Below are 23,894 nucleotides of genomic sequence, written 5' to 3'. Positions count from 1 at the left end.
TGCCACACTGTTTGGGACAGTGTGACAGACCCGGGAAATACTGGCACATTCACTCAGTAGATAGCTGACTGAGCCCTCTCCTGTTAGACTCGGAATAGCCTACCGGTAAAGACAGCATCTCATCCACTAGCCCTCATCTTCTAGTCCAGGCCCAGCATCGTCCACGGGTTAGGGGCCATTTAAGCCCAGCATCTCCTCCCAACTCCTGGTACAACGTGCTTGGTAAAGGCTGACTGACGGGTAAGTGACAGTCCGTTCTCCTTCCTTTCGTCAGCACCGCCTCCCGTGTCTACTCTGCCTGCCTCCATGACCCTCTTCCGGACTGTCCCATGCTGTGGCCATCTGGGCGTCCGCACAGTGCCCCGAACGGAGGCGAAGCCAGGAGAGCCGTGGAAATACCTGCTTCGCGCTGCGCTCAAACACCACATATTGCTGGCACTGGTCTAACCGCCGCTTCTTCAAGGTCCAGAAGTGCAGGACGCGGTTCTCCCTCTGTAAGAGCTCGCTCAGGATGGCTGTGGGGCAGAGGAGAGGAGCACTGGCTCGGGAAGGCCCCAAACAAGTCTGGCTGGCTGCTTGCACCGCACACCCCAGCTGCCAGACACCTGTGACTGTCCCGCCTCCCCAGGGGACTAATCCAGGTACCCGAAGTGAGGACCCGAAAGCACTTCCCAGAGGGGAGCAACATCAGAGGGACTGAGGCGGGAACCTGTTGAAGAGGTTCCATCAGTGAAGGGAGGAAGAGCATGCCCCCAGGGGAACTTAAAGGTGACCCTGATTCTCTTCACCCCAAAACCAATCCCTGATGGTAAGAGACCTTGGGAAGTGTCCGCTCTTAAAATGACAACTAACTCACTTGGCCCCTGGAGCCTATGGACAGCAAGGGGACTTGGTAAGAATCCCAGCCCCTCTTGGGTTCTGGGAGAGGGTGGGAGAGGAACGAGAGCGTGAGGACCAGAGTAACTGCATGGGCAACCCGGCTCACGAACCCCACTCTGTGCCCTGTACAGGAGGCGGTGCACACGGCACCGGAAGAGCACGACCCCTAAGTCACGAGCGAAGGGGAGCTGTGTTGGAATTGCATCCACCTAGAATCATGTCTCTAGGTCCAAGTTTCTGTGTTGTTGCGATCTGATCATAAGAAAAGGTGAGAGCTTTCCTCGTGTTACCTCCAGTGATGTCAGGTGAGAGGACATGCACAAGGCATGTAGCCCCATGGTGGGCCACGGCAGGTGTCCATCCGTGTCCAGTCTCTCCCTCCTCCTGTCACTGCAGCAGCAGCTGGCCACGTGCCCAGATTCCCTATGTGTTTTAACAGTGTGCTCTAGGCTGGAAGCACTCACATTTAGTCTGTATTATGTCTGCCTCCGGCTTCCTGCTAACTGTTAGATACTAGTACACGATAACGATGGTACGAAAAATCAGTATTTATTAAGCACTCACTCTGTGGCAGGCACATATTCTCACGTCAACTCCCCTGTGATGCACGTGCCTTTATTACCTCCATTTACAGATGAAGAAAGTGAGGTTCAGAGAGGATAGGTACCTTGCCCAGGGTCATTCAGATAGGAATGTTTGACTTCAGAGCCTGAGTCCTTAGCAGCCTTGGTCCTCTGGGCTATAGGGGCCGTGAAGCACAGACTACTGTGCTTTATAGAAAGGGGCACCTGCACCCCAATGTTTATAGCATCAATGTCCACAATAGCTAAACTATGGAAAGAGCCCAGATGGATAAAGAAGATGTGGTATATATCTACAATGGAATCTTACTCAGCCATCAAAAACAATGAAATCTTGCCATTTGCAATGATGTGGATGGAACTAGAGAGTATTATGCTAAGTGAAATCAGTCAGTCAGAGAAAGACAAATACCATATGATTTCACTCATATGTGGAATTTAAGAAATAAAACAGATAAATAGGGGAAGAGAAGGAAAAAATAAAATAAGATAAAAACAGAGAGAGACAAACCGTAAGAGACTCTTGACTATAAGGGAACAAACTGAGGGTTGCTGGAGGGGAAGGGGGTAGGGGGATGTGGTAACCAGGTGATGGGCATTAAGGAGGGCACCTAATGTGATGAGCACTGGGTGTTGTGTGCAACTGATGAATCACTAGATTCTACCCCTGAAACTAGTAATACACTATATGTTAACTAAATTGCATTTCAATAAAAAATTTTTTTAAGAAAGGGTACAACCAATTTGCAGTGCTTGTACTTAGAACTTTTCATGCATCCTCTTGGAAGTTTGATTCTCTAAGGACAAAATCTGTCTCTCTTCCCTTAGGCTGAGAACTTTCACAGGTCTCAATTATCCACCAATCCCTATATCCATGCCTTTATTATGTAACTTTTTAGATCCTCCCCAAAGAGACAAATTAAGTCTCCTCACCCCCGCCCTAGGGCTCAGCCACGTGACTTGCTCTGGTACAGGGGTTGTTAACAGATATTATACAAGCAGGAATTTAGTGTGCTTGTGCACTTGACCTTGCCCTCATCACTGTAAGAGTTTTCCTGGGTAACCCCTTCTTCAATTGAGATCCCAGAATTAATACATGTGGAGCAGACAAGACTCCACCCTGTAGTGAGGCCCTAAGGCAGCCAGGCTTGCAGAACTGCATTGCTGAGCCCGGCCAAGACAGCTGATCCCCAGCCAATGCACAGTGACTTGAACAATAAATGCTGACAGTCGTATGTCACTGTGTTTTTGGTTGTTATGCCATAATAATTGCGCCTTTAACAAAAACTTAAAATAAGTGGCACTGGCCTTAGGTCCAGGCAGCGGGTAGAAAAGAAATGGGTATAGGAGAGATTGTAGGTCCCTGCTCAGATGGAAGCCTCAATTGGGCAAAGACAAGTGAGAACCAGTGTTTACTTTAATCTTTTTGTCTCCTAATCAGAGCTTTGCTCACTGCAGAATCTTACAGCGTGGTTAAGAGAATCAACCCTGATCAGGCAAAAATCCTGACGAGTTTCAGATTTCATTTCTCCCCTTCTGAAAAGCTTTCCCAAGGACAACAACCTGCCCTCACCCCCATGAAGGTGCAGCATATCTTGCTCTTTCTGGGAGTCTGATGCTTGCGGCACGCTGAGGTATGGGGGGGCATGTGCTCGCTCAGCAGGCTGCTGGCCTCCCCCACACGGCTGCCTGAATCACTAAGTCAGACCACAAGCGTTGCAGCATGCAGGATGGGCCAGCCAGCCACAGGGTCCCTGGACCTCAAACGGGGAGCACATCTGGGAGAGGAACCCTGCCTCCCTCTTCTCTGTAGAGAATTTTATTCCTAAATTTAATTCTTCCCAGTGGCCTCTGATCTTGCCACCTCCCGAGCTCCCTGAGCAGCGCCTCCCACTATCGGCTCTGCAGCCCTCAGCCTGCCCCACTCCTCACTCCAAGTCAGTTTCAGCTCCCTCCCTGGCCTCGGTCTCCAGGCTGGGAGCCCTCTGCTGTGTCGAGATGACATTTGTTAAATTCTTCACCCACTCGGGTGCCTGGGTGGCTCAGTTGGTTAAGCGACCGCCTTCGGCTCAGGTCATGATCCCAGGGTCCTGGGATCGAGTCCCACATCGGGCTCCCGGCTCAGCGGGAAGCCTGCTTCTCCCTCTCCCACTCCCCCTGCTTGTGTTCCTGCTTTCGCTGTCTCTGTCTCTGTCAAATAAATAAATAAAATCTTAAAAAAAAAAAAAAAATTCCTCACCCACTCAAAGGCTAATTTCTGCATGGTCCAGCATAAGTGATACCACCGATAATTTAAGCTTAATGTGGTCATCTAATAAGCAATTATTAAAGGTTACTGATTTTTTCATGTAATTGTACATTTTATAGAATTCAGAGAGAGATTAAAGACTTCTAGACCAGTACTTAGCTAAATTTTATGTGCACACAAATCATCCGGTTGGGGTTGGCAGGAGCTCTTGCCAAAATGCAGCTTCTAATTCAGTAGGTCTAAGGCAGGGCCTGAGGTCCTGTTTCTTACACACTCCCAGGTGATGCCAGGGCTGCTCGTCCGGGGGCCACATTTTCATGAGCAAGAGTTCAGACGCCCTTCATTTTAAAGTAAGAGAACTGAAGTTTTAAAAGCTCACACAGTAAATAAAAATGTAATAGAACTTGGTTTTACGATTCTCAGTCTGTGTCTCGTTTCCAGGCTGTAAGATAGCCTAGTCTGTGCTTCTTAATACGTTAGCACATCTGGCTACTTACATTTAAACTAACTAATATCCAATAGAAGGAAAAATTCAGTTCTTCAGTTGCATTAGCCACATGAGTCAAGTGCTCTGCGTCCACTCGACTAGTGGCCTCTATATGCACCGTGTAGATATAAGACCATGTCTGTTCCTTCAGAAAATCCTGTTAAGTGCTGCTCTAAGATCAAGATGAACGAAAAAGTGCTAGGGAAATTTTATCTTCATTTTCCTTTTCCCAATCCCGATGGACGTTTAAACATTGCCCATGAATCCCCACAGCCCATGCCACCCCACATCGAATGTCTTCTTATTGGAGGAGAAGCAGCAGGAGATGCGGGAGCGCATAGCGACCAGGTGTGCAGCATCGGGTCTGTGCTGCTGACGCGGCTCGCGGTCGGACGCCCGCACTGACCTTTCACCTGCTGCTCAGGTCCCCGGGTGTGGCCGGCGGCACTGGGCATGCTAACGTTGTTCCTGTGGATGTACTTGAGGAACACCTCCGCGTTCCGCCGTGCCAGGGTACAGGCCTGAAAGAGACCGAGGTGTGAGGACCCCAGCAGGGCCATGGGCTCTGAGACCCTGTGGAAGGGGTGTTGGTGGAGAAATTTCTGGAGCTCTGGGTGAGCAGAGCCCCGGAGGCCACTTCTGGTTCACAGACACTCCCATTTCAGTGCGGGAGGCTCACCCTTTTGTGGCGTAAAGAATTACTCCTTGGGCCTCTCCCCTTCCCATCCCAGAGAAAAATCAGAATGCAGCCATCCCTTGACTACCTCTCTGCTGATTCAGTATGACTAATGTCATAGATACTAACGTCTCAGGCTGGCTTTCCTCTGTCACCAGAATGCCTCTTAGAGGACGACGGGAGTAAGCCACTTTCACATTTGTTTAATTTAGACTCGAGAAAGCAAATTTGGTAAACAAGCCTATTAACCATACCTTCCCTATCTAAATGGAAGTCACCCACATTTAAAAAACTTATCTGTCCTTAAAATCCACCCCCACCTCAATAACACTAATATCCTGCTGCTGGAAAATATCGGATCCACACACAGGAATAAGAGCCCTTACACTACCCTCTTTATGCCTCCCATTAGCTGTGGGTGGCAGAGAGGACAGGTCTCACTCTCCTTGTGCCCACGGAGGAGAGCCAGGCCCAGAAAGGGCGGCAATCATGAAGCACACCTGGGCTGGAATCTAGGACTATGGACAGAGTATTTCTAGTTTCTCTCAAGACCACAGAATTTCTGAATTTCTTTAAAGAGCAGAATTTTTTCTGTTGTCTGAGTCTGGAGACAGTATAAGTCTCCCCTTATCCACAGTTTTCATCTCTGCAGTGTCCGTTACCCACAATCCACTGCAGTCCCGAAGCAGGTGGTCCTCCTGATGTATTGTCAGGCCAGTAAGTAGCTTATTGCTACATCACAGTGCCTACGCCATTCCCCTCACTTCGTCTTGCCACGCAGGCACTTTATCATCTGACACCATCACAGGAAGGATGAGGACAGTCCAGTGAGGTTATTTTGAGGGACAGGCCATACTCACATAACTGTTATTACAGTATATTGTCATAGTTGTTCTCTTTATTTATCAGTTATCTATTATCAGTTGTTCATCTCTTACTGCGACTTATTTATAAACTAAACTTTATCATAGTAGGGAAAAGCATGGTATATATAGAGTTCAACACTATTCGCAGATTCAGGCATCTGCTGGGGGTCTTGGAACATATTCCTCATCGATAAGGGGGACTGCTATTTACCCTAGTCCAATAATTTTTAATCTACAGTTTCCAATATTATCTAGACCAAACTGTCAAACTTTAACACCTTTTTATGTTTAACAACTGGTTCTATAAATTATATAGTAAAAAATTATTTTAAATTTTGCATTAACAATAGGGGTTTCTGGGAGCTCTGGTAAAAGACTGTTGGGTGGGTCCATCTATTATGAGGTCCATGAACTTAACAGCTGGATGGCGGTCCAATTTTAGTATATGTGCTGCTGAAGGGAGCACGTGGATGGTGCTCCAAAGCTAAGGTATCCAACATAGATCAACTAATACATTTAAATGGAGAACTCAATGTTCCATCCATCGGGCATTTAATTCCCACAGCAACAGAGAGTTTCTCACCTATGATTTTAGGCATGTACAGAAAACATTAGACCAGAACATTTTCTTCTTTCATTCTTCAAAAGAAACATGTAAGTTTATGAAGTAGTATCTTTATACGTCTTTTAAAAGTCATATGCTCTCTTTCAGTCATTGTTTTAACTTTGTTTTATGGTACTGAAGACTTTTAAAATCTCTTAAGCCTGGTATAAAGCCTTTTTATTTAATCTTATTGCTAAGAGCTGATTACTAAGGGTTTTGATTGGGTGCAGGTGCAGACACCTGATAGATAGGAGGAGGGTAGGGAGAAGCCATCTCAAAAAGAGAGGGTGAGAGGGAAAAAAAGTGAAACTCAAAGGGGTGGTCAAGTAGAGAAAATCCCTAATAAAAGAAAGTCAGTTAATTACAGAGTTATGGAAAAGCAGTGGCAACATGTCAGGGTATAAAAATTCTCTTTGTACTCTCAGAAACCTGAAAGGAAGCAGAACATGAAAGCAAGAAATTTGAGAGTAAACAGAGCCTTTAGATAAGTTTTAACACAGACAAATCTGTCAGAGAGATGATCAAACGCTGGCAGAAAGAGGCTTACTAGGACTTTCCACACTAGCTGAAAGCCTGCTCAGAGCAGGACTGTGCTTCCTCCCTGAGAAGCCGGGGCTCTATTAAGAACAAAAGAAACAAAATGAGGTATTTTTCTCTTCATGCAACAGAATAAATGGTGTTACAGCTATTGGTTATTGATAATTGTTAGATTGGCAAATAAATAAGGTGTCTAAATTTATTTAATTTTTGCCCTAAATTTTGCATCATCCATTTATAAAATATTTATTTTAATACTGCTTTATATCTAGACTTATATATATATATATATATATATATATATAAATTTATTTATTTTAAGTTATCCCTACACCCAACGTGGGGGCTCGAACTCATGACCCTGAGATCAAGAGTTTGCATGCTCTACTGACTGAGCCAGCCAGGTGCCCCCAAGGCTTATATATTTCAATTGAAAATATTTTCATAAACCAAACATAACTGGGTGAAACTATGTGTTTTTCTCAATTACCAACATCAATGGGATATTAAGATATTTGAACATGGCCCCTGCAGGAATGGTATATAACTGTCTAATTATATAGAAAGTGCTGAGAGAAATAAATAACGTTGGAAGCATAACTTTTCAACCTTTCAAATTAACTAGCCAATATCGTCTCTATAAATGCCTCCCTTTAGATAAAAAATGAGGAAAAACAGGCGGATGGAAAGCCCATATGATGAAGCATATGTGTGTGTGTGTGTGTGACCTTGGATTGACAGTGTGCTCTGACCTTAAGAAAGGCCTCCTTTTGTTCCAAATGTTTGCTGATGAGTGGGATGACATGGTCGATCTCGGCTGCTGGCCCCAGTTTATCTCGTCCGCCACACCAGTCCTCGTCTCTCCGGTATTCTTGCTCTAAACTCTCCAGGACACTACAGACCTAATGAACCACAGAGGAAAGGCTCAGTAAATTAATAGATCAGGGAAGTGTTTTCTGAGCACCTTCAGCTGACAGAACCCTGCGCAGGTGACACGTTTCATTCGAAGCTCAGTCTGTAGATTTAGAACACACAGTGCCCCTGGGACATGGAAGGGAAGTCCACGATGCAGTGGAGCTCGGGAGACAGATTAGGACTGAGAGATGGATTTTGGAATCCTCTTCTGACAGTCGTTGGCTGAAGGCTGACATCACTTAGGGATAGTATATAGAGTAAGAAAGGAAGAAAGACCAGTAATTTCGGGGGTTTCAAAGTGATTTTTATATATTCTATCGCTGGAACCTTATGATAATGCTGTGAATGTGGCAGAGCAGGAAAATGAAGTTTAGAGAAGATACCAGGCTTGCCCAACCATCGTCACTTGCCCTATAGGAAGTAGCCCTCAACAGAAGTGAAGGAGGAAGCGGCTTGTGTTGTGGGACTCGTGGGCCATCAGTGAATGTTTTCTTTCCCCTCCCTTGGCAAAAATATCCCAGCAAAAATTGTCTAGAACTATTGTTATAAGGCAATGACATCTTCAGGCCTTCTATTACAAAACAGACATTTTCTTCGGAGGATAATAAATTTGGGTTAACTTAAAAAATAGTTGCTCTCCAAGTGCTAAGAAGCCATGCTTTAAAAGCAAAAGCATTTTGAATGGGACTTGGATGGAAGTTAGGTTGGGTGTAACAGAAGGGGACGCAGGGCCTAGGGAAGGGTGTCAAGGCCTAGGGAAGGGTGCAGAAAATAGAAACTCATATCCCTATACTTTCCTTCAATAGGCTCTGAATGCTTGGATATGGCAGCCGGGGGGGGGGGGGCGGTTGGGAGGGGAACAGCTACAATATCCTGGGTCCCCTTTGCCTGAGAAAGTCATCCCTTTTGCTGAAGAGTGTGGTGTTGGATAGGATGTTTACTGAGTGATGAACTGAGCTGAAAGATGTCCCAAGCAGCATACCCTTGTAGCCAACATGCTCCCCATGTCATGAGAAGGCCTGTCCCTGAATTCTGACTCCTCTAGCACCATACACCTCTCCTCCTGCAAGGCATGAACATGTGTAGGAGGGCCCACATCTTGAGAGAAAATGGATTATAGACAAGCAAAAACTTTAAGAAAAGACATAATTATATCCCATGATAATACTGGACTAAAATCAACTTGGGAACTAGAAGAAATGAAAAGATTATCAAGCATAAATCCTTTAATTTAGCAGGTAAAGAAACAAATCCAGAGAGGTGACCTTTGGCAAGGTCAGTTTGGGGTCAAATTTCCTGATTCTTTAATGTAGTGCTTTGTCCCCTTCTAGACCCATCAAAAACTAAAATTTGTGTATGATACTACACAAGGATTAAACCTCATTAAAAAAAAATCTGGATACAGGTATTCCCTGCTTTTCACAAGCACCTCACTTTTTTGAAAGACCTACATTAATACCTGTTTTTTGCTAACTGAAAGAGATACGAGGAGGGTTTTCACTTTTATGAAAAAAGGTAAAAAGTGAAGAGTGTTTAGCGTTTGTTCTGCAGTGAGCTGCAGAGCTGTCCCAGAGGGAGCGTGCACCCCAAGCAGTGAGAGTGACCCCCAAGCTCCATCCCCGGGAACTAAGCCCAGCATCTCAGCATCCAGCTGCCTCAGCTCTGAACTGTGTCTATGACCATCCATGCTTTATCTCGACTTACTCTGTGCATCCGTTAGCCAGATATGTCCCTAAGATTTCAGAAAGGCCTAAAAGAGGTTACTTTTTGGATCTGGGAATATTCAAAAATTTTTTCCATATAAGTCAGTGGTCATTGCTTCTTTACATCTGATCTCAGCTTACAAAAGTTTTCATAGGAACCCTCTACTTTCAGATAGCAGGGGAAGCCTATATTTAGTTGTCTGGCATCATTTGTTGAAGACTTCGCTTTTGAATTGTTTTGTCAAAAAGCAACTGCATATTGGTGGGTCTACTTCTGGAATCTCTATTCTTTCTCCTTGTGTCTATTCTTACACCAACACCATTCTGTCTTGATCACTGTAGCTTTAGAGTAAGTCTTAAAATCAGGTAGTGTAACTCCTCCAACTTTGTTTTTTCTTTTCAAGATTGTTTGGCTATTCTTTGTATTTCCATATATATCTTACAATCAGCATATCAATTTTTACAAAAAAGTTTGCTGGGTTTTGATTGGGATTGCGTTGAATCTATAAATCATCTTAGTCTGCTGCTCCCAACTCTGGGGCCATCAAAGGCACCATCACTCTGAAACAACAGAAAGGAGAACGGAGAGAAGGTGTGGAGGCCACAGGGCCCTCTGACAGGCATGTTTTATTTACTTTCAGATAGACTTTCCCACGGCCCCTCTAAGTCACCCAGAGGAGAATGTTTCTCTGACCTATTTCTACCAGGGAGCAATTCCAAGGAGGAAAGTATTTTACATTGAGTAAAATTACTTCTGTTTTAAACCTCTATTTCATGCAAGAATTCCCTGAAAGCACCCAAATCAGTTAGAAATCCTCTTAGCCCTTGTGCATATTGCTGTGCAGATGGGAAGGTAAGTGGTCTAAATCCTTGTCATCCTGCTGTACGTACCCCCTGCCTTTTCTCCCGCAGCTGCACCATCCTACCAGCTAGGCTCATAGTCTACTAGGGACAGACAGCTGTGTTTCCTCCACCAGACGGAGAGCCCCATGAATGAAAGAGCTGTGTGTTTTCCAAGCCTAGTGCCTGACTGTGGCACATTAGATTATGTCCAGCAGATTGTCACCCTACTCTCCTGACTTTCACTGGAGGCATAGACTTCCCTGCCTCACTGATGTTGGCTCGGCTGTGTGACTTGTTTTGGCCAAAAGGATGTGAGAGCATGCGACATAAGCAGAGACTTGAGATTTGGGGCACAGTAGATTTTGGGCTCTTGCACTCCTGCTTTTCACCATAAATTTGCCTCAAGTAGCTGCTGATCCAGGAGACTGAGAGACACGAAAGCAGATCTAGACCAGATCTTCTGCTTGGAGCCCAGTTCTACCAAACTCAGCCAAGATCAGCTGAACTCGAATACTTAAAAACAAAATGCTTATTGTTTTAGGCCACTGAGTTGTGGGGTAGTTTGTTATACAGCATTATTGTGGTAGTAACTGACTGATACAGCCCTCAAATCTAGTATTCAGCATACACCTAATTTCTCCTTCAACACCTAGATCTGATGAGTTTGAGATTTTACAAGAAACAAATCACACGGTTCACTTCTTTAATGGAAAATATTATAAGGAGGCTAACTGCAGTTATTTCCACATCATTACTCTACTCTCAAAGGCTAGTATTGGGAGGACTAGCTTCTTCTTGAGGGAGATACTACAGATTTGCAGGATGAAGGGGAAAAACAACCCTGCATTCACATTAGTCCCCCATATCTCACAGCCCTTCCCTCACCTGTTCAGAAGTTTTATAAAATGCCACAGAGGCATTGACTAGTTTTAGCCGGTCTTCCATCTTCAGCATGAGCTGCTGCCAGTGGAGGGCCACCTTCTCGGCACATTCCCGGATGGCGTCGGCGTCATAGTGGCCGGCCTGGAGCAGTGCCTCAGCTTTCTGCTGTACCTGCAGGGCACTCTGGTGCGTCTTCTGCAAGGAAGTGGCATGAAAGAGGGACTGGGCACAAGGGGAGGAGAGAGAGGTCCGTGGGAACGACCCAGGCGTGGTACGGGAGGGGGTGGAGTGAGGCGTGAGTGGAAAGATGCAGAAAAGTTAAAGAGCTTTAAATGGTGGATTCAAACATTTTGTCATGATGATTAAAACATCACTGATCTTAAAGCACATTTTAAAAAAAAGAACATCATGCATTTTCATTAACCGAATGCTTAGGACCCTAACTCCGGCCCCCACTCCCCTACTTGCATCCCTGGTTCTAAAGACATCTCAGTTTCTGCGGCAGAGAAACCGCATTTCTGTATACATCTGCTCCCTGACTGGTTCAGACATTAGCGAATTTTTCTTTTCAAATCTAATCATAAAATTGTTCACTGTGGTGAGTTTTCAAGGAGGTTACTGCTGAGTCCCTCTTGACAGGTTAAATAAACACAGTACGTAAGAAAAAAATCTCCACATAATACAAGGCTCAGCCAACAACACCATCATTTTAAACATTAGTTGAAAAGGATTCCAGTAGAAGGAATAAATCTGGCAGATTAATAAAGCCTAAGAGTAGCATCTCACCATCCCTTAGCTACCCCACGAAGGGAACAAAGCAGTATAGTAGATAATTCAGCTCAACATGTAATCCCTACATTATTACATTACTTATGTTTGCCTTTAGGACTATATACATATGTATATATGTATATATATATATATGAATATATATGGTGCCGGGACAGTTCCCAAGAGCTGACCCATTCTGCACTCCCTTCTTTTCACCCCTACACCACCTGGCCTCCTTCATCCCATCCCAGACTACAGTCTGCACAGTCCTATTAATTCCCCCCGTCTATCACCCATCTCCTGGCTTCCCTTCCCCGTCTCTGGAATCTGTACTCAGTGTTCGTTGTTAGCATGACAGCCTCTAGCAACCTAGACTCCTTTATTCCCTTGCTTGGCCACTAAGTTAGCCCTCAATTGTGATGACCGTATCAGAATTTGAGTTCCTAAATGTTGAACACGGCAAGAAAAAGTAAACTAAGGGTCAGAAATGATCCTCTACAAATCCCTGATTTCTTTCTCTGTTTTACTTATTGGCACCATTTTCTTTTCCTGTATCCTAAATAGAGGGCTACCCCAAGGTGCACCCTTGGTGTGTGTTCACTTCTGCAGAACTCTTATCTATTCCCGTGGCTGCTATTACTTCCTTTTTGTAGATGATGCCCAGGATTCGTCTCTCATGCTACATCGCGGACCCTCATCTTTAATTGTCTTTGGGTGTAAGGGTGAGCTGCCTGCCATACTTCCCACTCGAGGTCAGCAGCACTGATTCGGTTGCTCTAGCTGCCTGCCCCATGTTAGCCACTTACAATGATGCATTCTTAGCAAAAGAAGTGACAGGTCTTCCTGGGGAGAGGAGGAATGCTCGTCAGTGAATGCAAATGGCTTGACTGCCCTATTAGAGCCTCCAGCTTCCTCCCGGACGTTTTCTCACGTCCCACATCTAAAACGAAATCCCTCCCTCGGGAAGTATCTTCCCACGGCAGTCTGCCATTTGTGTTGATGGTGCCCTCCTTGCTGTCACCTGGGTTTACAATCTTTTTTTTTTTTTTTTTAAAGATTTTTATTTATTTATTTGAGACAGAGAGAATGAGAGACAGAGAGCATGAGAGGGAGGAGGGTCAGAGGGAGAAGCAGACTCCCTGCCAAGCAGGGAGCCCGATGCGGGACTCGATCCCGGGACTCCAGGATCATGACCTGAGCCGAAGGCAGTCGCCTAACCAACTGAGCCACCCAGGCGCCCTGGGTTTACAATCTTGACATCATTCCTGACTGCTATCCTCACCCCAAGTCCCAGTCCAACCCACTGCATGCCTAGACCGCCGCGGTGGTCCTACAGTTAGCCTCCTTGCCTTCCAGTTCTAATCCATCAAACCCATCCCTTACATTTCCAATAGATCAATTTGGTTCTCTGAAATAGCAAGTGCTTGGATGAAGTGACTCCTAATGTTCTTCTGGCTCTAAAACTCTAATTTTATGCTATAATTATCATTCCCCTCTCTCCATGCAAAAGCCTTCAGTGGTTCTCCCACTGCTATGAAATTAAGTCCCAACTTCGAAGGATGTCCTTAAAAGCTCCTCCCAATGTAGTCTTGAACTACTTCCATAACATTATCTATCATCTACTACTTCCTTACAAAAACCCTCTGAAAACACACTCTGTGCTTTCTTATTTTTGCTACCTTCATTCTTCCTACCTTTTAGTGAACAACAACAACAAAAAAATCTTTTTGGACAGCCGGAGACTCACTAAAAACTACTTTTTTGAACTCCTATATCACCCATCTAATATATTTGGCTGCTTCTCCATACTTAGACTGTGAAACTCTCAAGGCAAGCACTGTTTTAGAAATCACTTTAACAACTGTCATTTATCCAAGGGTATAGTCTGTGCTAGGCACTGTGCTTAGGCATATTTTTTCTAGTTCTTATGACATCACGACAAGGTGGATATTATTATTCCCACTTCACAAATTAAAAACCTGAGGCTCAGGCTGGTTGAGTGACTTGCCCAAAAACATACAACCAACGAGGTGATGAAACTAGGAATAAGATTCAGGTTTGACTATTCCTATGTTCACTCCCACCATATCACACCACATTATTTTATCTCTAGAGTTAGAATGGTATCTACAGTGCTTCATGCAGAGGAAGGGTTCACCAAATGAACATTAGTGATTATGATAATTAACTGGCTTCTCCTCAATATATGAAACCAGCATATAATTGTCATCAAAACCCCATTATTATGTCTTTTTCTCTGAGAGTGAAGGAATAATTCTAATTGTCCTATAATTTAGGCTATGTAATAAATCCTCTTCCTTATTCTGAAACTCATTATCATCTGATGGTCCTTGGAACTCCATCCCCTTTAATTTCCAAATGACAAACTCCTATGCACATGACATAATCTTTGCTTTGATAAGCTTGAGTCATTCTTTTTTTTTTTTTTTTAAAGATTTTATTTATTTATTTGAGAGAGAGAGAGAATGAGAGACAGAGAGCATGAGAGGGAGGAGGGTCAGAGGGAGAAGCAGACTCCCCGCCGAGCAGGGAGCCCGATGCGGGACTCGATCCTGGGACTCCAGGATCATGACCTGAGCCGAAGGCAGTCGCTTAACCAACTGAGCCACCCAGGCGCCCCAAGCTTGAGTCATTCTTATGCATTTATTTCTACTATTATCTAATCCTATTGAGTATTATATCTTTAAGACATGGATTACCAAGGATGTTACTATATGATTTTAACATAGGAGTACATGGAAGAAAATTGAACCAAATCAATTGAATTTATTATCCAGTTTTAACTACTTACTCTGCCATAATGCTTATGCTTAAATTACATAAGAGGATTTCAAATAAAATTGATTTCAAAACTGAGCTTGTCTCTATGATAGTCACCGTTCTTGAAAACACATCAGCCAGACCATTTTGCATACTAACAAACAATAATTTGGGTTTGTTGATAAAGCTATGCTTCTGGGTGCTGTGTGCTGTTCTCTGTTTTGAATGGTTCTGTTTTCCTAAAACTCAGAGTACTTTAGGTAAAAATTCTGACCTTCTTTGGGGAGACTAAAATCTTTAAACCAATAAGGCCACCCAAGCTAGGGTGAGCAGACATCCTAGTCTGCCCATGATAGTTCTAGTATATGCCTATTTTTCTAGCTGAGTTATTAAGAGTTCCCTTCTTCCCTCTTAGAAGTATCTCAGTTTTAACAATAAATTATCTAGTCACCCTACCCATAGCTATGTTGTTTTCCCTTATGGAACCCAGGATTCTTTCTTAGGGTCCAAGAAGACAAATTATGTTCTCTATCAGCAATCACTGGAATCCAGTAAGTAATTACCATCAAAATGGGCCAAGTCAAACTAGACTAGTTAGATCCCCTTTCAAATTGCATAAATCTTCCCTGGCATATCTTCCCCTTGATGCAGAGCCTGGTCTAAACCAATGCTTTTAGAAAGAAGCACAAGGCTACCTGGAGAAGGAGCATATTTGAAATTCATTACTTTAGCTATGCTGCAGACGCTGCCTACCCTCCATTCCCATGATCTTCCAGAAATCCTATCTGCTCTGCCATCTCCTCTTCAGACCATAGACATATACTCCACAGGGGCCTCATGGGATCTCAATATCAATTCCAAGAATATTTGATCAAGTTGCACCCATGTAATTAAGAGACATACATGCTTAGTAAGCTTCTATTCTGTACAGGTACAACAGCACTATTACAAATTAATATACTGTTTATGCAAGTGGTGGAATCTGATCATTGCACTAGCACTGCTAATGCATTCACCCACTGTTTTCCACTAGCTCGTTGAATGCTCTAGCATGTCATGATACCTGGTTTTATTGGCTCAACATTTGCTTATGGGACAGGAAAGTTAATTACCTGATAGGGCAGGTTAATCTTCACATTTGAGATAAACGAGGAGGAGGTGTGGCCAACAGTGGTCTTCTCTCTGCCTCTCACCCTCACAGCTTCATGCCTCGCTCCTAGTCTGTCTGCCCAACCTCTGTTCATGCTGGCTCTCTATGCTGCCTCTCTATGGGGCTTTCACCGCTCTGTATCTGATTCTCCATTGTGACCCCAATCTTGATATTTCCTTGATGGTGAATAGATCTTAACACTTTGATATTTGTGTATGCCAGTAAACTGAGACAGAGGCAGCTGATGATAATAAAGACTCTCTCCTCTGCTGAGTTCCTCCTTAGAAAATGATTGCCCACACTGTATGTGCAATATATAGTCTATTTTAAAATCTCAAATCCCAGACAGTAAACTACCATTAGTAATGCTTCCTAAGAAGACAGCAGGCATCTTATAGAAACATGTCATTTATGTTAATGCTATGTTTACACATACAAGATGGTTTCTAGAAAATTAAATGGTTGAAATCAATCAGTACTAGTTTAAAAATGGCTAGTAATCAGTTGATTACTGTATTAAAGATATACTTATAGGCACGAACAGTTAAAACTTTATCATTGTTGTGGAAAAGTCTCCTTAACAATCATTCTTTTAGTAGAAGATAACACCTTTGCATTTCTTACACATTCAAAAGTGGGTTGAGTTTTAAACGGAACCACAAGTAATGAATATCTTTGAAGGTTTCTCTCTGTTCCCATTGGTACTGATCTTACTTTATTTTTAATATAGTTCCCATGTCCCATTTCCTGCTCTTTTCCCCATACCACTCTAAAGCAATCAGCTCAAGTCTCTTTGGGAAGGAGAATGTTCTAGTAGAAAGGATAATTAAAGGTATTATTTAAAGCAAGATGGCAAAATTTAGATTATTGTAAGAGGAATTTTGTTTTAAAATAGCCTTTAGAACAAGTGTCAGTTGGTGAACTTCTGGTTTCCGTTTACTCTTGAAATGTGGCTTCTTTTGGTGGTGGTACTAAACAACTACTTTCAGCGAAGCAAACTATCTAGTGCAACTACTCCTGTGCTTATTGTTCTTGTTAGAAGGCAGAATCTGACAATGAAATCGAAATATTACATAGAAATCAAATGTTTTAAAATGGAATACTAATGTACTAATGACTTCTGTACTTGTTTATCCTCAATTCTGAGGGCTCCTCAACTGGAAGTGACTTCTAACCTTTTGGCTTCACATGTCTCACATGGTGTATAGTCCATAATGTACAAAAACTCAGTGTACCAGAGGCCTTACGGGTAAAGGGACCAATAAGTGACCAAGATGCACATTTGTCGTGTGAACACTTGTCTTCCATACTAGGTGATGAACCCCTGCATTTGCTTCCCCATCAATTACTCGGTAATAGGGAGGTTACCTGGACCATTTAACTAGAAAGAGTAAGGGTTTCACTACCTAAAGGAATGTTCACATCTTGAGGAATCAACCTGTCTGAGGAGCAGAGCAGAAATGGGGAGGGAAGACAGAGGAGTCAGATTTGGGTGTTACCTCGATTGCCAGTTGGAACTGCTCGTGTTCCCGCTGCAGCTGTTCTGCTTCAGACAAAGAGCTGGCATTGACGAGGCTGGCGTTGAGCATTGACTCCCCATTGCGGATCCATCCCAGGACCTGGGGAGTCAGGACAAGAACACAGATGAATGGCCTTCGCACCCTCCCCAGAGCTGTTGCTTTCTCCGACAGGTCCTTAGGTCAGACCTTGCTATCTTTTCTGACCTCACTTAGAGAGAGGACAGGAAGGCTCTGGATAATTAAATTGTTCATCTCTGCCATCTTACCTGTCACCTTGTGCCACACGGTGCTTATTGTAAGTATCAACCTCATTCTTAGATACATATATTCTTTTCTACCCTTATTACCCCTCTGTCCCAATTTCCTTACCCATTTAATTTAAACATTATAGGATCGTATTGTATGTACATCTCTGAAGTTCTCTCTAGAATGTAGAATGGTGTAAGTAAATAAATTCCATATATTGGCATTCTTTTCTTTCTTTAAAAGCCCAGTTCAGATACCAACAACTTGAAATCTTCCAAACTCAATTACTCCTGTTAGAAACAGATCCTCCTCATCTAGTACAACCACACCATACCACCTTTGTGGCACTCACCACAGACTGCCTTGTTCAGTTGTTTTAACCTACATTTCAACATCCTACCATACCCCATCCCCCCAAATGTAAACTTCTGGAAGACTAGGGCAGTAGATGAGTCATGCTTTAGTCTCACACAGTGCTTAGCATGGTGCCTTACAAATGGTGAGTATGCAGTAATGTTTTTGAAAAAGGGAACGATTATCTGTAGACAATACCCAAATTGCACCTGAACAGTGGGTCCAACCTCCTATGCCTTGCAAAAATAGTTAAGAATAGACAGGTTTCAGCTCTGACAGATAAACAACCCAAAGGGAGGAGGAAGGCGAAAGAAAACAAGTAAAACAGCATAAGTAATCCATACACTGGATCATTAGAAAATGGGAGAATAAGTTATAATTGATTTAAATTATCTAGAGGCAATGGCTAGGCTAAGTAAAATTTCTAGGTGACCTTAATTAGTACTGGGGGTAAGAAAGTTCAACTAGGGAATCTTAGAATAGAAGGAGAAACAGCTAACACTGTCTAGACAGTCCTAGGTGAAATGGGCATGTGGCAATTCTCTAGCTAAGAACTCAAGTCAAGTGCAAATAATCACACTGGAAGAATCAGGCCTTGAAAATATACCTTGTGTCTGGTCACCAGAAAATTGCTAAATATTTTCTTTATTAGGGAGTCTAAGAGTTTGCTTGGAGAGGAAATAAAAATTCTTCTGAAATTTCAAGATTAGTAAATATCATCCATCTGTTACTTCAAGGCAAAGGAGAAGATGCCACAATCTGTTTCAGATTTTTGCAGATTTTTTTTCTCCTCTCAACTTCTTCATGCTAAACAATTAGAAAGACACTAAGCCTGGTCTCTCCTATCCCATAATCCTCATAGGCGTTTCTCAAATTTCCTCCTTGGGCAGAATATGACTGATGACATATTGTACATGGATAACACTGGGGCGAAAATCCTGCTGAAGCTGGGCTATTCGGATTGAGATGTTAATTCATGGCCAGTCTGGCAGATTGTGGATGAGATGCCAAATCTGTAAAGCAATTAGTTGCAGATATAACGTCTCAGAGTGTATGTGTGAAATCTCTGATGCCAGTGGTGTGCTGGGGCTGGCTGGATAGAGGTGCTAATGATTTCCAAAAGCTGCCTGTAAGTTTGGGTATATGCATACATGGATTGTATGCCCAAATGCTTCAGCTCTTTGGAAAATGGAGCTCACAATGTATACTTTGAACTATGCAAGTCCTTCTGCCATGATTCACTGCATTTTGCTTGGTTCAAGATTCATTTGAGGGTGTCAGAGAAACATTTACTTCGTGTGCATCACAAATCAACGTTTGAGGGGCAATTTGACTCCCTCTGGGCTTCCTAAGTCTTGCTAGCATCTGTTCCTCTCTAGTTTCAGCCAACTGGAAACACCAGTTAGAGCTCTGGTGGTGGGGATCTCCATTTACTAGCTTCCCATTTAGATATCATAGGCTTCAGTCTCTACGTCTTTCATTAAGTCATGCCGTATCCTTGATATCCTTGTTCATTTTTATTTCCCAAATGCTGTTTATAAAGGCATCCCAGGTTTCTAAAGCGGGAGTTTTGATTTTAGAAAGATAAAAATGCCCGTTTAAATCCATGGCTTAGGTTCAGGGGTGGGACTGATTCCTATAACTGAGTCTGTCCCAGAAGCCGGACTGGGATAGTGAAGGAAAAAAAATACAAAATCTGAGGTTAGAACACCTGGCTTTTTTACTACCTGGCAAAACCACTCAACCCTCTGAGCCTCGGTTTTCTCATCTGCAAAGTTAGCATAATAGTGTCTTCCCTTCCTACAGCAGGGTGGATGCAACATGCGGTAAGATGTAAAGCCTGGTGATAGTGGAGGTGGTGATTTTTAGTTTTGGAGCAAAGCTAGGTAATGCTATGATTCTTCATTTATACCTCTCACAATGAGAAGGGAAAAAGGCTATTGATTTTTTGTTCCAGTATCTGTAGAGCTTACTGCCATATTCTGATGTGATGTGGGAACCCGAGCTGTTTTGTTAGCACCATTCTCTCTTGTCTGATCAGTGACAACCTTTGTTGGTATAATTTTCTATTTTTGTCGTCCTTTATTTCCCTGATTCATAAAACTGGTTATTTATTCTATGAGCATCCAAATGAATGCAAGGGAGTAGAAGAAATATTGTAATAAAAATGATAAAATGTTGTTTTTACTAATCCTGTGTGGTCTCAGAAACATCATGTAAAAGTATTCTGCAAACCATAAAATGTAATGCATAATATGAGCATTTTATGTTGATCAATTATCTTAGGCAACAATTTACCTATAGGTGAGATGACCTTTGAGGGTCACTTTGAATCCTCACATTCCACACTTCTTTCAAAATTCAGGGACTCGCCCTACAACCATAGGAAACCAGAGAAAGTCAGGTCTATAAAAATGAGGGACCCAAGGAGTATTGCTGATTGCTGCTCAGGGGACTCAGGAGCTGGCCAAGAATTCAGCTCAGTCTGAGCTGAGAGGGTGAACTGAAAATGGGGATCTACCGCTTCCTCAGGCCAAGGAAGTGCAGGCAAACCCCAGTGAGAAGACTGGATTTGGTTAACTGGACGTGGATGTCTGTAAATGATGATGCCGTCTAAGCAAGGTAAGCTGTCCCCTGTAACCGGTAGGCTGGGAAGCTGCTTGTATAGGGCTGTGTTCTCTAGGTCACACTGACAATAAAGCTCTGAGGATGCCCTCGAGACCTCTGACTCTTAAGACCTGCTGTTGCTGATGACTTACCACAAGGCACAGTCATTTCTGAAAGTCTGGCCACAGGACAAAGGGCAGGCCCCTCAGATGGTAGCTCGGAGCCTGTCATATTTCTGGCATTTCTTAGCTCTAAAGGTTCACAGTGTATGAGATTATATGTGATCATGCTTCCATGTGATCATGGTTTTATAGACTGTGACCATGGGTCTTCTTAATTTTCTCCATTTTGAAACAAATGCTCATCCCTTTGGTCTCCTCTCTCTTGGATCTACCCCAATTCCTTTCTACCTTTACGTACAGTGCACAGAACTGAACACAGCAGTATTCTTGACAGGGTAATATTTCCTCCTTTGTTTTCACTGTTCACTTTAATAAAAAGCAAATTTTGGCCAGTATTTGGTCCATAGGGGTAATTTAAGTCAATGTCTTTAGTAGATAAGTATGATTTCTTTTCCCATACTTAGAGCCCCGAGAGCTTACAAATCCATTTTGGCTTATTTTCTGCTAAAGGCCCTGTTCTGCAGGAACACATATGGAAATTCACTTAGTTTTTTGCCAATTAAGTAGGTTTTTCAAATCTTCTTGGATTATTTAATAAATGTGAGGTCATCTTTGCCAGAGTAGTAATTTTCCTGGAAAGCAGTCGGAACATTCTGTGGGGCTGGGGAGTAATCTGAACTCTTTTTCTAGAAGAAAGGGGGCATCTAAATGGTCTAGGGCCCCAGACCATGGGCTGTAGTCAGGGGAGGGAATTCCCTTAAAGAGTCAACATTTCTCCAGAGGTGTCTGGGCCATCGATCTAAGATACAGAGCCCCATGTAACCCCAAAAGAACAGCAGTCACATTAAATAATTTCATTTGTTCTCAAGCTCTGACAATAATTTTCAGTCTGACAGCTGTGGCATCATCTCTCCTCAAAGCTTCAGTTTAATATAATGGTCATGTAACTACACTATGGTTATGATGGCCAAATCTAAACCTCTCATCTATGGGCTCTAACACCCAACTGTGTAGCAGTGCATTGTTCTCTCCCTTTCCATCTCCATTAATGGCATTTCAATTAAGGTGTCCTTTTTCTTTCCTTTTCTTCTTCTTTTTCTTTTGAGTATATTCAAAAGAGAAACTCTCAAGCTTGTGTCTAAATTTATCTCCACTGGTCAATACCGACATCTAAATTAACTCCCTTTTTCCAAGTGTCAACAGCTTCCAAATCAATATTTCCTGCTCCACCAACTTCCATCAAACACAAATGCCTTCTCTGAAACTGGATCAGACGACTCCCAAAAGAAAGAGCCCTACACTGACAAGGAAAACAAGTCCGCCTAATGAGGCATGGTGGCTTAACTAAGCAGCAATCCCTTGGCACCTCCCAAGGCCACTGTGGGTTTCCTGCAGTCTGACTTGAGCAATCCAGTATGCTTTTGAACTACAGTCGCACGTGTGTCATCCTCACCATGGTGGGGAGAAGCAACTTTCTCCTGCAGAAAAGTTTTTTGTCCTCCAACTCAAGGAATACTGAATGGGAATGTATCCAGAGATCCACCTAGCCTGGATTATTCGTATACAGACAACCTATGTCCCCATTTGACAAACTACCTATCATCATGTCAACTCCCCATCCTATACAGAATGTATACTCAAAGGATAAAAAAATCATTTCCATTTTCATACCAGTTAAGAAAAACATAATTAGGGAGTTGACCCTACTATTAATGTTGGAACAAAAAATAAATACAATTAAAAACCAGGAACAAAAATACCTATTTCATTTCACAGACAAATAGGAATGATTTTCCTGTTATCTGTTTTGTTCAGATGATCTCTCCTGCCACCTTTGGCTGGTGGAAGTAACAGTGTATGAAGAGTGGAGGGTTCCCATGACCTGTTGGAGCCTGCTGACCGGTCAGGTAGGTGCCACCCTCTGTGCCAGATGCAGGCCCTGTGGGCCTGTCTTCTCAGATGTGGTGCTGTGAAGACCAGGAAAATCCCAGACTGCGTTCTGCTAGAGGGCTTCTTTCTATTTTTCCTGGAGCCCTAGGGCAGGACTGGGGCCCAGGAGAGGCAAACCGTGGGACTGTTGATAAAGGAAGCATGGGCTCAAGTTTCAGCTAACTAGTCAACAGGCCCTGGGAGCGCTAATCCTATGCTACTTCAGTTTCCCCCACTTGTAAAAAATAAACATGTACCCCTTTCCCCCATGGGTCTCTTCTCTTAAAATGAGATTATAAATGAGAAAGAACCTCTCCCCTGAAAAGTAAGTACTATCATTATTACCAAGAGTCTCAGAATTTGTGTAATCCTCACTGCTCTGGGTCTGCTAGGATTTCCATCATGTCTCTCCAGCGACTCAGGTGTGATCCCAGTGTAATTACACAGAAAACAATCTGGATGGCAGCCCTGTGATCCAGCCTGCCTTGGTGCTCAGTGATTTCACCTGCGCTGAGGACAGATCTTCAGCATAGTGTGTAAGGGCTCTGGATGAGCACTGCTCGGGAGAAGCAGAGCAGAGAAGACCATTTTGCCCATGATAATAAGTAACAATATAATAACTAAGACCCAGGCATTAACAAGAAATACTCTGAATATAAGAGAACAGCAATGATTAAATAAAATATGGTGTTTTTGTCCCCTGTACTAAATTAATAGAGTTAAATAAGACAGTGTAACAGCCATGGTGCATAAGAAAAAATGCTTAACAGGAAGGTCCTCTGCTTAGGTTATTTCGGGTGGGGGTCTGCCTTCAGGGAGCAGGGGTTGGGATTGCTTGAAAGAATGTGGAGCAGAAGGAACTATCACGGAATTGCCTGGAGGTGCCCCCCCCCCACCCCTTGCAGGGAAGCCCTCCTAGACCAGTGGAGCACGGTGACATGCTCTTTGCTCCATGTGACCATTGTCTGGTGACCTCACTAAGCTTCAGTGGCCTCATCTGCAAATTGGGAATAAGATCTGCTTCAGAGAATGGTTGTGAGGATTGATGGAGAGATGAGTGTAAAAGGTACCCAGCACTCAATAAATTATTATATATTTGTATTTCTTCAATCCCACTTTGTCTAAATAAAAAAAAAATCTCCATTCATTATGCTGATAATTAAAACTGAGTCTGTTCATAATATAAATATATA

The 23,894-nt window shown here is 43.2% G+C and overlaps 1 protein-coding gene across 1 annotated transcript in view; it reads right to left on the bottom strand.

The window, feature by feature from the left end:
* KALRN (kalirin RhoGEF kinase) overlaps nucleotides 1–23,894 on the bottom strand; it is a 276,016-nt gene that overhangs the window by 217,757 nt on the left and 34,365 nt on the right. The window contains 5 exon segments of the mRNA XM_044919773.1: nucleotides 400–515; nucleotides 4,602–4,716; nucleotides 7,631–7,780; nucleotides 11,225–11,443; nucleotides 17,423–17,542. Of these exon segments, the coding sequence (XP_044775708.1) occupies nucleotides 400–515; nucleotides 4,602–4,716; nucleotides 7,631–7,780; nucleotides 11,225–11,443; nucleotides 17,423–17,542 (720 nt within the window).

This window comes from Neomonachus schauinslandi, chromosome 1 (genome assembly GCF_002201575.2).
Source record: "Neomonachus schauinslandi chromosome 1, ASM220157v2, whole genome shotgun sequence".
NCBI lineage: Eukaryota > Metazoa > Chordata > Mammalia > Carnivora > Phocidae > Neomonachus > Neomonachus schauinslandi.
Note: the sequence above shows the minus strand (reverse complement) of the source record. Positions and strands in the feature narration are given on the sequence as shown.